Below are 18167 nucleotides of genomic sequence, written 5' to 3' on the forward strand. Positions count from 1 at the left end.
TCAGCAGGGCAGACAGACTTTATTAGTGATATCAGTACAGCGGAGATGCCATGGAGCAGGGGCGAGGGGACCCAGGTCTGGACTAGTCCCCTCCTTCTGCCCCTGCTGGACCCTACGTAGATGGGACCTGGCTTAGACCAGTTCCTCCTGTTCCACCTGAAACGTGGGGATGGAGAGCCTGGGGCTGGCCTTGCTTCCTGTTCCTCTTGTCATCAATCCAGTATTGTCACTTGAAAGGATTAGCTGTCTCCTTCCCCAGCCCCTAGGCAGGGAACCCAGCTACTGTGGAGGGGCAGTTTGGGAGGGGGAGGCTGAGGCCTAAGAATAGCCTTTAGGGCCCTTCCCTGCCCCATACCCTTGAGTTCCCTGGGGCCCAACGCAAGCAGGTGGAGGGAGGACTGAGGACTTCAGGGAGTATGGGCCCCTAGGCGTTTGGGCTTGAGGGAGCCCCAAAGCGACTGAACACCCCTACGGACAGTCCACCCTACACGCCGGGCAACGGACTCAGCAGGGGGTGCTGGGAGGCAGGAGGTGGAGGCCTGGGAGCGGGCATCGAGACACTTCTGGTAGCGGAGCTGCAGAGAAGCAGGTGGGGCAGTCACTTTCCAGCCTGCCCCACCTGGGGTCAGTGTCACCACTCCACCACCCTACCCTCTTACCATGCACGCAGCCTGCACAGCTTCTGAGAGGCTGGCTGCATTAGGCTCACACCAGAACATGTGGCAGCAGAAGGAGGCTGGGCCGGCAGCCATGATGAACGCAAACGTGTGGACATCTCTGCCCACTGCCAGGAAGGAGAGGAAGCGCACCCGACACTCCCCCAGCACTGCCTCTGTCTGTAGGGAGGGAACCCAGTTAGTAAGGCACAGCTGGACTCTCTGTGTTTTAGTGGCAGCTTTCCATCTTATTGGCAGCTCTTCCCCTCACCCCCGTCTCCCCTCCATGGCAAAGCACTGACATGCCTTCTCCCAACCAGGTCTATACCTGCTGGTGCAAGATGGTGAGGGTGGCAGGGGCCACGCTGACATGACTTGGGGTCCACTGCTCACGGCTACTGGAGGACAGGACTGACTCCAGGGCCCCGTTTATCACATCTACCCCTAGAAGATATGGACACAAATATGGCACCACTGGGAGTGGAGAGAGGACACCCCCGCCCTACCCTAGCTTTTGCAAGCCCAGGCCGTTGCTCCATCCCCACTTCACCAGCCTACAGTCCCCAACAGTGCTGCGCAGGTATCCCTTCCTTAGCGGTTTCCTCCCTGGCTTCAGTGACTTGGCACTTTTCTGGTTTCTTTCATCTTGAAGCCTAGTTTTCTTCGTTGACTCTGCCTCTTCCTCTGGCCTCCTACGATTGACCTCCTGAAGCTCTGAACTCCCCACATCCTGCTTTCAGTGCTCATCCACAGTCAGACCTTCCATTGCTTCACACAATGACTCCCAAATTGCCCCTCAGGCCAGGCCTCTCCCAAGATCCAACCTTGTTTTTTATTAAAATACTCATTTGAGGAAATGTTTACTCTTATGTCACACTGTTAAATCATTAAGTGCTTTACAACAATCTCACAACAGACTCTTTGGTCATCATTTGATAGATGAGGAAGCTTATAGAAATTAGGTAATAAACCTTAGGTCACATAGAGGAAAGGGGATCCTAACACAGGCAGTCTGCTTCCCGCGCCTGGGTTCTTAGTCAAGCCTTTCCCGACTCTTCTCTATTTTGCTAGCTTCCAGAACTAGGAGGGCTATCCAATTCTTAGTTGCATTCTATAATTTCTATAATGTGCTCAGGCCAAGGAACCCAAGGTTCCTGGCTTTTAGATCAATCAACTTTCCCTTGTAACACAATGGTTTCCTCCACTCGTGCATCCCACTTCTGCTTGCACTCAGCGGAGAACCCAGGTGATAGCACATTGCATGGTGGAGGCATGGGTTCCAGTTCCTGCACCACTTAGGAGCTGGCAGTGTGATCTAGGTGTCTTCACCCTTGCAGCAAAGAGGTTAGAGTGAACAACACCAATGAAAAAGCACACACCTGTATGGTCCCTCCCAGGCCCTCTTGCCTCTTTCAGTGCCTCTGGGCTCCTATTAGAAGCAGACCACATGGACCCTTTGTGGACAGAGAACGAACATCTTCCTCGAAAGTTCTCCCTTATATTGGCCTTGCTCATCTTACCTCTGTCTGGATCAAGGCCAAACTCCCAAGCACGCAAGTCCTCCAAAAATTAGCCTCATCTGAGCTGTCAAGTCTCATATTTTACTGCTCCCTGAGCTTCAAATGACTTATGCAGCATGTATTAACATCTCATCTTGGCAAATGCCCTTCGGGACAGGTGGGGAATACAAAGTAAGAGAAGCGGATGCCCTCAAGGGACACAGACTATCACTGAGGGAAAAGCCTCTGTCGGGAGTGCCCTTTTCCCCTTGACTGTCTTTGAAACTCCACATTCTCATCCTTCAGGGTTCACCTAGGCCCCACCTGGGAAGTCTTTCCTGCTGCAGGGCAGAGAGGGTGTTGCTGGGACAACTCTTAGCATAACATCTTGTAACTGCCAGAAAACCTTTTCCACACTGGGCTGGCCATCTCAAAGACAAAAACCAAGTTTAATTCATCTCTGTGTCACCAATCCCAGCACAGAGCTTATCAACTGAAGGATTTCCAGATGCATAAGCAAGTCACCCTTGAGGCAACATGTGCCAATGTGCCAAAACTGGTATAACCAAGTAAACTGGGAGTCCTCAGAAGGGTGACAATGCAGGCAGGAGTGGGTGGGCCTCATCAGATTGCAGAAGGCTGTGATAGTTATGACATTGAGACCATCAATGGGAAGTCTCAAAGATCATGTGTGGATGAGACATCAAAGTCAAACTGCTTAAGAAGCAGATGGAGGTGGAGCCTGGACTCAGAGTGCGGGGAGGAACAGCATGGAGGTGTGGAAAGCAGAAGAACAAAGCCTGAATTGGTAATAACTCAGGACTGAAACCTACACCCTGACCCCTAGCCCTGCACTCCCAATCCCCCTTATCCTGCTGTGCACTTTTTTTTTTTTTCATATCAATTGTTGCCTTCCAACATACTATAAAATTCACTTATTTTATTGTCTGGCTAGAATGTCAGCTATGAGGCGTGATCAAATAATACAGCGAATGTTTAAATAAAAAAAATTTATTGCAGCAAAAGACACATTGCCATTAATCCCTCTCAAAGTACTGCCCCCTCACTTCGAACACACTTATCCCATAGTTCTTGTCACTTTCTGAAGCAGTCTGGCAGTCCTTTTTCATGAATGTCTTTAGTTGTGCTGTCATGGCTGCCTCAATGTCCTGAATCATTTTGACTTTGGGGAAGAGCCAGAAGTCGTATGGTGCCAGATCTGGTGAATAAGATGGATGAGGACACAGCGTAATGTTTTTATCTGACAGAAATTGCCTTATACCAGAAGCGATGTGTGACACAGAGTGTTGTCATGATGGAGGATGATTTACAGCACACTTCAAAACACACCTTCTCTCAACCGTAGCTCACACCCAACTGACTACAATGAACAAGTTGAAACTTGTCACACACTGTTACTAGTAAGGTTCAATATGCCACTTCCCGTATTGAAAATGTCTGCCTTTCTGTTGGATGGCACTCAGCAGCAGCATTCACCGTATTTTGTGATCACAATGGAAAGGCTCTGTGTCACACATCGCTTCTGGTACAGCAATTTCTGTCAAATAAAAACATTATGGTGTGTCCTTATCCACCTTATTCACCAGATCTGGCACCGTGCAACTTCTGGCTCTTCCCCAAAGTCAAAATGACCATGAAAGGTAAACGTTTTGAATCGATTCAGGGCATCTAGGCAGCCATAACAGCGCAACTAAAGACACTCACGAAAGAGAACTTCCAGAATTGCTTCAGAAAGTGGCAAGAACTATGGGATAAGTGTGTTTGAAGTGAGGGGGAGTATTTCGAGGGGGTTTAATGGCAATGTGTCTTTTGCTGTAATAAATCTTTTTTATGTAAACATTCACCATATTTGTGATCATACCTCATACTTGAAGGCAAAAATCTTTGTCAGTTTTGTTCATTAATGTATACCAAGAACCTGAAATAGTGCCTGGCACAAACCAGGCGGTCAGTAATCATTTGTTGAGTCAGTGAATGCTTAGCAAATTAACATTGCAGCTTCAGCAGGGGCCAATGTTAAACTCCTGGAGGTTAAAAAAAGAGCATAAGATAAAGCAGGAAGTGAGCTTAGAGCCTACTGGTATGAAAGCTGTGGCTTTAATCAAGCAGACTCACCGAGCTGATGGGCAGCAGAGGGGCAGTCAAGGGTTGCAGACAGATGATTAAGTGTAATGAGGACCTGTGTGTAGGGTGGTGGATGGATACAGGAGTAGGGGTAATAACTGGAAGAGGTAACTAGGGTTTAGAAATTAAGGGTGAGAGGGAGGAGGTAATGAGAGCAAAGAGGTAGGGGTCAGCCAAGCCTCTTTCCTGCTCCCTCAGCATATTATTCTCACCTCCAGCTCCATGTCTGTGGCAGTGCCACTGAGTCCAACTGGAATACCCACTCCACCGTAAATCCAGGCCTTCCTTCAAAGCCCAGCTCAATCCCCATGCTGTCTAAGAAGGGTTCCTTCACTGAATGTAACGCACTGGTCATTAAAGTCAGCATGGTTTGAGGGGAAGAGCAGAGAACTAAAGACGACCAGGGTTTGAGTCCTAGGTCTAATATCTCCTGGCTATGTCATCTCATTCATTGTTTCATATGTTGGTTTGTTTATCCATTCACCAAACATTGTTGAGTTATTCCTTGGTGTGTATTGACATGACACCCAACCACTTCTTGAAGCAGTCTTTTTTTTCTCCAGGCTTTCTCCTTCTGCTCTCACCATCCTTGGCAGTTTCATCCTCCTCCACCATCCGTTAAATGTTAGAGGGCCTCAAAGCTAGGCCTAGCTTCATTTCCCTTCTCACCTGGGGTCAGTCTTCTCCACATTCAGGGCCTTAATAAGCTCTATAACCAAATGATGCCTACATTATCTCCAGTCCAGACTTCTCCTCTGTGACTCTAGCTGCCTACTAAAATTTCCCACTCAGCTTCCCGAAGGCACCTCAAACTCTGCATGTTTAAAACTGAACTCACAATCTTCACACCGAAACTGACCTCTTCCAGTGTCTGCTACCTTTAGAGAATGGCACCACTCTCCACTCAGTTCCAAAAGCTAGGGTGACAGGAGTCATTCCCAGTGCCTCTGTCCCTCACCCACCCCACATTCAATCAATCACCAAGGCTTGTTGATTTTAATTGTCTAAATAGCTCTTGAATCTACACACTCCTCTTCAGCTCCACCAGAGTCCAGGCTATTCTCTCTACTGGCGACCACTATTGTAAGATCCTAACTGACTTACACCACCTCCACCCACTGACCACCTTTCTACATGGTACAGCCAACGTGAGCTTCACAAAATTCATGTCTGGTTATCCCAAGTGCTCGCCTGCAAACACTTCCATAGCTCCTGGTTGCTCTTAGGATGAAGAACAAATTGTTAACATGGCGTGTGAGGTCAGTCCCCCACGGTCTGACAACTGCCCAGCTCCCAGGCTCATCTGGCACCACTGGCCTTCTCTCAATGCCTTTGCAATATAAAGTGCCTTCCACTCTGGGTCCTCACACACCGTTCACTCCTCCTGGAATGATCTTCCCCTACCTTACTTCTCCCTCCATCCTGCTTTACCACATTAGCACCTCTTCATTTTTTGATCTCAGTTCAAATGTCACTTTCTCAAGGAAGTCTTTCTGACTTCCTGGACTAAATGAGGTTTTTCTGTCCCATAGTTTCATACCACCTCACTTCTTTCTTTCAATGTTTGACTAAATTTGTAATTATACATTTACTTTTGTGATTATTTGATTAATTCTTGTTTTTTCTGCTGTAACCTCCATGAAAGCAGGACTATGGCCACTGTTCTCCCAGGACCTAGCACCTGGTAGGCTTCATAAGTACGTATTTGCTAAGTGAATGCGCAAATACATAACAGGTACTGTGAATGCACTGAAATATGAGTGAACCTGATAGTCTCTACCATCAGTTTCCTTATCTATAAAATAGGGATTATCATAATCACAGCCTCATGGGGTCATCAAGAATTAAATGACCTAATATATAAGGAAATACTTTACAAGCAATAAAGCACATGACAACTATGCTCACTGCTTCCTCTGTAGATGCTCACAGCCCATAGCTGGTGCTGTAATACCAAACCCAGCTCCCAGCTGCTGCCTGCTGTCTCCAGTCATCTAAGATCTGCCTTCCAACCCAATCAAAGCTCTTCCATGGGATTCAAGAGTGGGTCTCCCGAAGTGCCTGGTTCACTGGTTCACACTCAGTGAAGGCATGCCAACTGCTACAATGGGCAGGACACGGAGTGCAGCTGGGACAGAGGTACAGGAGGTGGGATGCATTCTGAAGGGCAAGGTGACATCAAGCATGAAGATCTGGTAAAAGAGACACTGGGAGGCAGAGGGTGGGGGCAGAGCTTTGGAATCAAGGTGGTGGTCCCTGGATGAAGGAGGACACACATACCAACAGGTTTAGCAACAGGCATATTTCCCAGGTAATAGACTTGGAACTTCTGCACCAGCTCATTCTTAGGCGCTGGGAATTCCACTGTGGGAAAGCAGAGGAGGATCAATCATGCTGGCAGATCTTGCTCACTCCCAGTTCCCACCACAAGAGCATAAGCAGGACATTTCATCCAAGGCCCTACCTCCAGCCCCTACCCCTGCCTCCCTTTAACCGAAATCCCTCCACGTATTTGGTCCAAAGAATTTAGTTCCCACGTGCCCATTTTTCTCTCATGTCTGTCCTGTAGCTCATGTCTCTTTTTGGGTTACTCCACCTTTGCCAAAATAGCTGAGCCAGACCTGGTGGAGTTGTGACACTGACCTTGGAAAGGGACATCCACAAGTTTAGAGTGGTCCAGGGAGAGTCCATTTACCAAGCAACGGGCATTGCGCCGTTCAGCCATGATCTGAGGAAGGGAGGGCCAGGGGGAAGGAGCGAGGGAGGGTCTGTTAGGGCTTCCTCAGCCTGGATACCCCCACCCCTATTCAGTGACCCCACCCACACCCTTATGGAGAAGGTGGCAGCTAGTCCAGGGAGTGGAGGGGGCCGTGCCTTAGAGCAGATCTCATGCAGGCTGGTGGCGATGTTCTTGGCGGGTGCCTCACAGCGAAATACGTGGCACTTGAGCATCTGGGTCAGCTTATCTCGAGCTACGTAGGCAAAGTCCCTGTGGGGGAGGGGCATCTCAGTGTCTACCAGTGCCTTCCGGTGCTGAGCCTCATCCGCACCCCACCCATACCCTCCCTGTCCATCGCACTCCTCCAGGGCTTCTGCCCTCAGATGGTGTCCTGTGGGTGCTGCCTTCTGGCTAGAGGGCAGACAGGCATGCATGGGGAGGTGAGGGGCAACGGCTGAGCATAGCGGGCAGGGAGGGGCAGGACAAAATAGGAGAACTTGGGTGCTTCAAGGCATTGGGTCCAGGTGTGGGAAGAGGAAGGAGGTAAATAGGCATAGTACCTCTCTCTGGGTCCGGCAGCACAAGAGAGGCAAAGAACAGTGTTAGGGAGGAGGGTCCCACTCTGGCTGCTGGATGAGCCCCCACCCGAAGATCCCAGGCCCTGCGCCCACCTTCCACTGTCCCGCCCGACGCCCCACACTCGAATGCTGACGATGGGCTGGGCGTGCAGCAGGGCCTGACTCTGCGGCTCCACCAGCTTTAGCGTCTCGTCCTCCAGCTGTAGCAGCAGATCCTTTCCCTGCAGGCCCAGGAAGCAGGCACTCAGTGGTGTCCCAGCTGGGAAGGTGGCTGAGCTCCACCACCTCTAGCTCAAGGCAAGTCAGTTACAGCTCTGGGACACTTGCTTGGGTGTCAGATCACCCACCCTGCAGGCTGCATTCAAGTAGAGGTCACATCTGTCATCTCTTACTCCTTTTATCATCCCCATAGAGGTTAGACAACCATCGCCCAAGGTCCTGACCTGGGGTCACACATCTACCTCACAGGCTGTCATTTGGGGTGGGACAACACCTCCCTTCCCCAGCCCCCACCTGGGCAGCTCTGCTCTCCCACCTCTCATAATTCTCTTTACTTCTCCACCATACCACTCCCCGTGAGCCCAGGCCCTCACCTCCCCCCAGCCCCCAGACATGGGGTCATGCAGATTGTTTTTGTGGTAGCAGAGCTGACGGATGCAATTGTTGACAGCCACACTGCTGCGTCCAGGAGCCAGCTCTTCCTCAGTCATCTCCACCCAGCCTAGGGAGCGCACAGCGAAACACTGCCAGACACAGAAGAGGGGGTGGGAGGAAGAGGATCTGAGCTACAACTGGAGGAGCCCCCAGTACAGGACACAGGGGGTTTTGCTGAGACCAGAGTTAGTCCCTGACTCAGATTGTGGTGGGTGGGAGGGTGTTCTGAGCTAAGACCGAGAAGCTCCCAAAACAGGATATAGTTGGTGGGAGGGGTGATGGTTTCAGAAGAGACTCCTGGCTAGTAGAAGGAAGTATCTGAGCCAGGCCTGGAAGGGCCCCGTCTGGCCACTGAGCTGGTTGAGTTAAAAACTAAAGTGCCTGGGAGAGATTCTAACTCAGGACCTGGGGAGCTGTACTGAGACCCGAGATGCCCTCCCAGAACATGACACGAGGGGCTCTCCTGCACACAGAGGGGACCCAGCCCAGGGAATGGGCATGGGGGTCTTGAACAAACCTTGATCCCTGGGTTGGCATTCCTTTGGGGCAGCTTCTCCTCCTCTTGGGGCAATGGCTCTGGGCTAGAGGCAGATGGTAACACTTGGTACAGGCCCCCAAACATGGAGCTGTCCTGAGGCCCCTTCCAAATAGGTCCATCCCCCCCTCAGCATTGTGCCTTCCCACTCACCTGAGGCTCTGAGCTGGGAAGGGCAATGTCCCCTCCTCAGGGCCCTTCAGTCCCAGATCCATCGGGGCTTCCTCACTGGGTTCATCCTTGAGAAGGGGAGAGAGGAATCGGGACCAAACTCATATCCCTTCTGCAGCTCCCCCACTGTGAAGCAGGTCCACCCCCCGACTCACCTTCCAAAATTCTCCATCCTCAAAGCCTTCTCCATGGACAAAGCCTGTCCAGGTGAGCTGCGAAGAGGGACAGGAGTGATGAATGGGCAACTCAGCTTGCTCCAGCAGCACCACCCCTGCACCCCAGTTAAAACACAACAGGCCCATGAGCCTCACCTGGGATTCCTCTCGGGGACTGCTCCCCTGTGATGGGGAGGCCCGGCCCGGGGGCTCCCACTGGGTGGTTCCTGTTGGGATGTGCCAGTAGTAGGTCCCTGAGGTGTCCTGAACTCTCATCCATCCAGCCGGCAGGTCGGAATCCGTCTCGAAGGCGTTGGGGTTCCAGAAAGAATCTGCCAAGTTGGGGGCTTGGTGAGGGTGTGGGCCACCCAGCAAGCAGACTGCGAGTGCTTATGCCCAGTCCCCACCCTGAGACCCCATGGTGGAGAAGAAGGGGTGAGGGAAGGGCTCCAGCACAACATGGTTCTTGCTTTCTCCTAGAGCCCACAGTATGAAGTCAAAACATGGGGGGCCACCAGCAGGAGACATGGAAATGGTCTCCTCCTGAGCCCTGCTCCCAGCTAATGTGGCCACATAGAGGGAAGAAGGAAGGCAGAGAGAAGGGAGGTTGGGTGACCCCAATTGACCTCTTATCATACATATCCGTATCTCAGGTGCACATACTTACCAGCTCCTGCACACACATGAACACACTGACACACAGCACACACAAGCCCTACTACACATCTGTGCGGCCACCACAAACACAAGGGTATGTACACACAGAAAACTGGCAAACAGACACACCAACTCCAGCCATACACTAATGCAGACACCTGACACAGAGGTGTGCACACACACAGCTACATATACCAGTCCCTGCCACACACATGTGCAGAGACCACACCCACAATGACCCCCAACACATGTGTGGGTACCACAGTGAATGCACACTCAGACACACGACATATGTCAAACTCTGCCACGTGTGTGAGACACCTCAGATGCTCATACACTGACCCTTGGCACACAGCTGCAGGCAAACATTTCATGCACATGCATGCGTACCTCGAACCTGTGATATACATCCCTCCGCCCCTGGCCGACCACACCACTCCAGCCCTGCAGCCCAGCTCATGCCTCCTCCGCCTCTGCTCTCCCTGCCAGCCCCGCTCCACGTCATGCCCAGCCCCGTGCTACCCCTCACCTGGGCTGCTGTCGTGCAGGATGATGGCCAGGAAAAAGTCCTGGGAGAACATGGCGCTCGTCCCCAGCCCCTCCTGCCTCTACCCTCCCTCCTCACAGCCCCTCCAGTCCAGCCAGCTGGGCTCACAGCCTGGTGCTGGGCTGCAGAGAAAAGCTCATCCCGCCCCCTTCTCACCAGGGCAGAGCGCCTGCCAGGCAAGATCCTCCCCCGCCTGGAGCTCACCAGGAAGGGGCCAGGACCACCACGGGAGGGGACCTCCTTGGGGTAAGGAGGGGGTGCGGCTCATGAGACCCCAGCCCTTCCTACTCACATCTCTTCTTTCTAATCCTGGCTCCCCTCCCCCAAGCCCGAATCTCTACCTCACCCCACAGGGGTCACCTCAGAGTCACAGTCAAGCCCAATCTTAGGGACAACAGGAGGGTGAGCCCCTGGGGAATACCCCAGCCACCTGGGGCCCTACAAAACCTGGAGCTCTCAGCACAAACAGGGTGTGGTTTCCAGGCTCCCAGGGATGCCTCCTCTCCCAGGAACCTGCCCAGCAGTTCGAGCCTGAGAGTGGGCCTTGAGAGCATGGGCCCCAGCACGCTTGAGGCAGAGCTTGGGGCTCCCAGCACCAACCCCCCTCACCTGCCAGGGCCCAGAAAGGCTGCAGCGTCTCCTCGGCAACCGCAGCACCAGGACCGGCTGGGAGCGCCCAGACTGCTGACGTGCTTCCCGTTACCAGGGAAACCAGGAATCCTGACTGGTCCAAGAGGCAGCACTGAGGGACAGGCAGTCCCCAGACCCAGGCTGCTGAGCAACCAAGCACAGAGGGGCTGGGAGTGGGCGTGGTTACACCAAGGCGGCTGAACACCTGAGGTGAGAGTTATTTGGGCAGGTGCCTCACCACCCTCACCTTCCAAATGAGGTGGGCCCACTGAGGAGTGGCTCTTCCTGCCCATCCAGCCTTCTAGGCAGCCATTACCACCTCTTCTCCCCTCATCTCAGGCCCTAGGGAATTAGAATGCCTTCTCTTCCCCAGAGACCTTCTATTGCCTCCCAGGCTCTACTGCCACATCTTCCAAGAACACCAGCACCCAGGACAGCCCTACGCTTCTTCATGAAGGTCACACACCTCTCAAATCTAGAGACCAATTCACCATCTTCTCACTGAGTCACACACACCCATCCATCTGCCATCCCTGTCAGCCTGTACCTTCCTGCTTCAAAGAGCTTCTTCCTTCCGATCTGTCCTGGAGGGGCTGCTCTCCTGCCCTGACCATCTGGGAGGCCCTTCTGGAGCTTGGCACGTCTCCTCCAAACACAGCCCCACCCAGGCCTTTGCTTCCACATGCATGCATTTCTTCAGGAACATACACCTTCATTCCTGCATCGATTCACTCAGGCACCCACACACAAATTCAAAGATTCAGGTGTCATTCCTTCACTCATTCATCCATGCAAGCTTTCGTGGCTAAGCCAGGTGTCGTCACTTGCTCCGGAGTCAGGGACTCCCATCGTGCTCTCTCCTTTTCTCCACTACCACAGCCCAAACTACTAGTATTTCCTACATGGATCATTGCACCCGCCTCACAGGGGTCTCCCTCTAGTCTCGTCTCCTCCAGTCTGGGCTGCACACTATCGTCCAAATTATTGTTCTGAAAGGCTTAACTAAGGGCGTTACTCTCCAGTTTAATACTCTTAATTATTTTCTCCTTGCCCTCAGGATAGAACCCAAATTCCCCCCACAGGGTTTGTGTGCTGTCAGGAGCCCCTATCCATCTGCCTCTCAACCTTATCTTTGTCCACACCAGCCGCCGGCCGCCACCCCCTCATCCTCTCGGAGCCCAGCCTCCCTCCCCTCGATCTTCACCTATGGTCACCACCTCCTCCTTCAGGCATCAGTGTAAAAGTCACTTCTCGAAATTGACCCCACCCCCACCCCCCACCCCCATCTCCCACCATGCACAAAGGCAGGGTTGGGTGTCCCTCCTGCACCCCCCCATCCCAGAATGCTTCATGCTGATTCTAACTGCCTGTTGACTTCTGTCTCCCCACTAGACTAGGAGTGCCATGAGGGTAGGGACATCTGTCCCCTGTAGTATGCATTTCCAGCATTTAGGACAAGGCCTGGCACAGAGTATGAACCGAAGACAGGTAGTAAAGTTCATTCATTATTCATTCATTCATTCATTCATTCATTCATTCATGCATGCATGCATGCATGCATGCATTTATGAATTCAATCAACAACTTTGTGGAAATCCTAAGGTGGGAAGGAGAAAATAATTTTTGCTCAATTCTATACCCCATTACTAAAGGAGTCCAGACTTCCTCTGGGGTCTTTATGGTCGTAGCAACACAATCACAAAGAGTAAGCCCTTTCCTAGGCTGGCCCCACACCACTACCCTCAATTTCACAGCCGCCACCAGAGTTCAAACCTTGACCATCCTCTTACCATGCCAACACCCTTGCTGAGGGGGCTGCCTGTGCCTGCCATTCCCTTCTGTCCTCTTACTCCCAAAGGTTCATAGCTATAGCCACCACAGTAGCCATCCCAGGAGTCTCTAAGCAACCAGGCCCTCCATTATTTGGCTTCTGACTCATGCCCCTTAGGGCGGAGGTTGCAAACCAGCAATCTGCAGACTGGTGTAAGCCTCCGTCGATTTTGTGTGGCCTGCATGGTACTTTTTTAAAAACAGAATTGATTGCTAACATTTGCAAATTGGGATACTTCACATCAATATCCAGTTTTCAGTTTCCTTTGAAAAGTTACAAAAACTGGCTTCCCCCACCTAACCCTATAAATAACCAGCTAGACTGGAGAAGCAGCTGTTCTCTTTAAAAGGGGTCCAGGCAATGACCATCGAAGGCCACTAACATCACAAAAAAGAGAGGCAATCAGACTTCGCCTTTGATACAAGTACTCAACATCACCTATTAAGTGTTCTTGTAAAAGCAAAACACAAAAAACTCTCAAGTCTGAATCTGATCAAGGCTCTGGAACTCACTACCAATTTACAGGAAATCCAGGGAAAGAGGCACATGTTAGCACAAGGGGGAGAGAGTCTGCAATCCTGACCTTCCATGGAAAACCCAGAGCAAACACCACAGTAGCTTCAATTAAAAAACAAAAAAATGCAAGCAAAAATATAGAGAGAGATGGAGGGATAACGTATACAACATATCAATCATCAAAAGGTCTGGACCTATTTGAATATTGATTCAAACCATAAAACTTTTTTAAAAGGTGGGGGAGGACATTTATTAGACAACTGGGAAAATGTAAACATTGACTATATTAAGGAATTATTGTTAAATTGTTGTAGACATGATAATGGTACTGTGAATTTTTAAGAAGAGTTTTTTCTCTTAGAAATGCATGGATAAATATTTATGGATTAAAATATTTGCTTCAAAATAAGCTGGGCTGGGGCCCAGGAGTAGGTGGTATACAGATGTAGCAAGATCAGCCAGATGTTGATAATTGTTGAAACTGGGTCATGGGTAAATCAGGCTCATTATTCTATTCTATCTATTTTTGTATATGTTTGAAAATGTCCATAATAAGAGTTCTGAACGGGGATGGTGTGCTGCCTGTGGCTCATCTGAAGCGCATACTCCCTGCTGAGTTTCCACAGTTTGGGGTCTGGGTATGGTGCCTGCTGCCTGGTGCAGGGGAGTCTTTCTTAATCTTTACTTATACTTCTATCCATCAAACTCCCAGATTGTGGCTACAGCCCATTATCTCTGCCCTGTGCTCTCAGCTCTGTCTGCATCTATCTCTATGTGACATTAGCAAATGTGGAGACTCATTTAAATGGGACATATTTAATGATCAATCCTTGGAGTCCAAATATCTATTCTTTTCTTCCCCCCCAAAGAAGCGTATGTTTATTATTCCTTTGCTTCCTAACTTTCAGTCAATAACCTATTCCTGATACAAAGGATACAAAACAGGGTCCTTACAGTGCCCAGAGCGTGCTCTGCATACAATACCCCCGAGTCTTTCCAAATAGACCTCTGTGGAGAGGTGATGCTGCTCCCTCCAAACCTGACCTGTTAAAACCAGGCCCGTTAAAATCCGGCCCAAGGGCAGCCTGTTCATCGTGCTGTGAGCCTCAGGGGCAGGCTAACACGGGCCCAGAGCTCAGGTCTGGATTCAGGCCTGGTTTATCTCAGTTCTACTGTGGTCTCAGACTGTCTGTGATTTGGGGAAGGCTGCTAAACCTCTCCAGGCCTCTTTTTCTTGTCATCTGTGATATGGACATAATAATAGTGTCTACCTCTCAGCATTGTCAGGATTAAATATGCTAGTGCTGAGCACAGGGCCAGTACCTGGTAAGGGCCCCATAAATGCACTTAGTCCATTGTCCATCAGGGTATGCATGACAGATGGACTGATCAACTTGTTCAAGCACTGTCTGGAGATAGGAAAGGTTTCCTTCAGGAAAACCTGGGTGTGACCTGCTGAAGACCAAGGACATGGGCTTTGTGACTCACCCCCAGGCTAGCCCTAGCCTCTCTAAGGAGAGGCCTGCCCTCCGCCCTCTTGCCCTCCCACATTCCCCGTGTCAAGCTCCACAAGGTACCTGTGTCCTCCGGCGAGCCATAGGAGGGGCTGCCCTGGGATAAGGTAGCCCAGCTTGAGTCCTCATCACTGGCTGCACTGTTCCGCATGCCAAACAGGAGGCTGGCACTCTTGCTGTGCTCCCGGGGGCCGTCTGCAAGGGCCTGAGGTCCGGGGGGCACCTCTGCACTCTCCAGGGGCTCAGGCAGCCCTGGAGGAGAAGACAAGTCCTCCTCCTCCTCCTCATCTTCTTCCTCATCATCCTCCTCGGCCTCTCCTGCTGCCTTCTCCTCTCCATCATCTGCCCCCTGATCTTGGGAGCTGATGATCAGGCCAGGTCCTTGGAGCCCTCGGTTGGCCGCATTGTGGGTGGAGAGCTCCAGCTCAGAATACAGGTGCATTAGGCCTTTGGGGCCCAGGGGTGCCGTCTCAGGCTCCTGGCTGGCCTCCTCTGCCAAGGTCAAGGTCACATTGCGGTTCTGATCACGGTGGGCTGTGGCAGCCCGCCGGAGCTGGTTCTGGCCCTCCTTTAGCCACTTGGCATTGGCAGGGCCCGGCTCAGGCCCACCACCCTCCCCCATGGCACTGCGCAGGTCCTTGGGTCCCACAGCTGTGGCCTGCAGCTTGGCGTTGAGCAGCTGGTTGTGAGCAGCGTGCAGGGGTAGGGGTAGGCTCAGGGCAGGGCCTCCGTGGCTGTTGGCATTAATGGCCGACTGGCTCAGTGATGATGGAACAGACATGGCCTTGGCAGATTCTGTGGGGGAGGAGGAGAGGAGACCATGTTGAGCCTCCAGCTCAGGACAGCAGTACCCCTGCCTCTGACCCAGGGCTGTACCCTGCACCTGCTCATCTGCTTTACACTCAGCAGGCCAGCACACACTGCTTCGTGTCCCATGAGTTTTTCCCCATAAGCGTGACTGAGTTTAACTCTTCTCCCCCATCCCCACTACCCCTATCACAGGCCAGGCCCAGGCACGAAAGCCATCCCATCCCCAAATTCCCAGCCCTGAGCTTCCTGGGATAGCACGGCCAGCCCCTGCTTTGCCCTCACTCCCAACAGCAGAGCCTCCACACAATGGCTCTCTGTGCATCTCCACCCCCAGCTCAGCTGGCTGGGGCTTATTGTGCCAGGAACACAGCTGGCATGGGACTGGCTCATGTGTTCTGGACTCTGGACACTGACTGCCCCCTTCCTCCTGTGAGCCCCCCAGGCTGTGTTCCTATCATCATAAATCACTGGGCTCAACCAGCCCCCAAGCCCACCCCCTAGTAGGGACTGTGAGGACAAGACAGAAAGAGCTGCAGACCAATACTGGAATGGTCCTGGGAAGGCAGGTCACAAAGAAAGGGCCTTCAGCTCCAATCCATGGCTCCCTTGGCCAATTTAAGCTACATTTTGGTGACTGTTTCTATAAAGTACCACACCTTGGGCACCAGTCCCTCTGCCAGCCCCTATAATGTCCCATGCCTGGGTCACTGAATGAGACTTTGACCTGGACCCTCCAGCCCTTAAGGTCTTTGCCCAAATGTCACCTTTTCAGTGAGACCTTCCCGAATACCCTTTGAAAACTGCAGGACACAATTCCCCGTCTCAGCAATCCCCAAATCGTCCCTAGCACCTAGCACCACCTGACAAGCCATAATAAACATCACCATCATTGTCTCCTTATGACTATAATTTCAGTGCCGTGGTGGTGAGGATTTCCTTTTTTTTCCATGTAGTATGCCTAGCACTTAACACAGTCCTGGCACAGAAGAGGAACTCAATAAATATTTGTTGAATTAATGTATAAATGTGTCCTCCCATCTCCTCCAGGCCCCATTTTCGCATCCCCTCTGCCAGTATCAGAAAACACACTTTGGTCATGTTGCTGTGTCTCAACCATTGCTCATGGTGCCCCAACCAAACTCCATCTGCCCTTCAGGTGGGGGGATCTTCTGTTCCAGTGACAGCCAACCCACTTGTCCCCTCCAGCCCCCTCTTCCCTCCTCACAAGCCCTTTGCCGATCACCTTCTCCACCTACCTATCCTTCTAGTGCCATCATCCCAGTGATCCCACACTCAAGGCCCCATTCCATCCTTCCCACTCTCCTTGACCTTCAACTACTGAACTACTGTCCTTCCCTGACCCCCACTATAAAGTACTTGCTCCCTGACCCTTACTGCCCCCACCTCAGTTTATGCTCCCTGACCAACCACTTCCCCTCTCGTCTTGACCCTCTAGAGAGCCCCTACCATACTAACCCTGATATCTTCACTTACAGTTCTCTCTTCCTACTTGACCCTTCCCCCTAACACACAACTCTGTTCATTGCCCCCCAAAAGCACACCTTTCTGATTTCCACTGTACAGTTCTTTCTCTTCAATTTCTCATCTGAGAGCTCTGTCTCCCTGTTCCCCACTAACAAGTTCTTTCATTCCGACCCTTTGCTTCAGTTCTCTCTGCCATCTCAGTCTAGCTCTCAGCACCAAGCACAGGTTGCAGTGAGGTATTTTAGGCTGCCGAGCAAGGCTCTAGCATCTCTCAGGTGCAGTGCGTGCTTCTGAGGCAGGAGCCTTTCTGTCCCTTCTAGCTCCTCGGACCCTAGCACAATACTATGCACACATCTGTAAAATAAAAGAAAAAAAGCACCTGTCTGTGTTTGCCTCATGTATAACTGCTGGTCTGCTCAGTGTGGCTCCACATGGACAACGAGAAAATTTGTGGTCACTGACAACTGAAAAAAACAAACGGCTCTGCCTCTAGCCAGAATCACAGTAATCTTCCAAAAATGGAAACCAGATTGTGTAATTCCCCAGTTCGAAAAATTAGATGGCTCACCGCTGCCTTTAGGATAACATCTGCACTCATTAGCAGGACATCAAGAGCCCCTTTGAGCCAATCCCGATGACATCTCAGTCCTCCTCCTCCTCCCTGCCTCCTTCACACCTTACCCTCCAGCCACATGAGGTACAGTAGATTCTAGAACGTCACACTCTTGCAGCCCTGGCTCTTTGGTTACCTTCGGCTTGGAATCCTTTCTCCCCTCGTGAGAACCTCTGTTTTATGTTTCAAAACTTGGTTCAGTGGTCACAGCTCCTAAGCAGTAAGTCTTCCCTGTTCAGTCCTCCCTCCCCATCCTCAAATGACCATTCCCTCCTTTGTGTCTCACGATACCCAGGACTGCATTCTATCAGAACATCTGAGACCGTATCTTGCTCAACTTCAGATTCCCACTAGCAAGGAGAGTGCACTGTGCATTTGCCACAGAGGAGGCCCTCAGTGTGGAAGGAAGGAAGGGATGGAGGGGACAGACATGGGGTGACAGGAACTAGGAA

General features: G+C 51.5%; 1 protein-coding gene across 7 annotated transcripts in view; it reads right to left on the reverse strand.

The window, feature by feature from the left end:
* APBB1 (amyloid beta precursor protein binding family B member 1) overlaps nt 1-18167 on the reverse strand; it is a 23443-nt gene continuing 5276 nt past the window's right edge. For 2 of the 7 annotated variants that reach the window (XM_019755850.2, XM_074335882.1), the window contains exons 2-14: nt 14871-15602; nt 9269-9444; nt 9113-9169; nt 8940-9025; nt 8769-8832; nt 8191-8340; nt 7691-7818; nt 7175-7289; nt 6944-7028; nt 6581-6664; nt 985-1100; nt 660-836; nt 1-575 (exon numbers count right to left, since the gene is read on the reverse strand). In XM_019755850.2, coding sequence (XP_019611409.2) covers nt 408-575; nt 660-836; nt 985-1100; nt 6581-6664; nt 6944-7028; nt 7175-7289; nt 7691-7818; nt 8191-8340; nt 8769-8832; nt 8940-9025; nt 9113-9169; nt 9269-9444; nt 14871-15602 — 2138 coding nt within the window. In that variant the 3' untranslated portion in view covers nt 1-407. The other 5 variants (XM_074335880.1, XM_074335883.1, XM_074335885.1 and 2 more) reach the window with 5 other exon arrangements.

The sequence above is a fragment of the Rhinolophus sinicus genome, linkage group LG06, assembly GCF_036562045.2.
Source record: "Rhinolophus sinicus isolate RSC01 linkage group LG06, ASM3656204v1, whole genome shotgun sequence".
Classification (NCBI taxonomy): domain Eukaryota; kingdom Metazoa; phylum Chordata; class Mammalia; order Chiroptera; family Rhinolophidae; genus Rhinolophus; species Rhinolophus sinicus.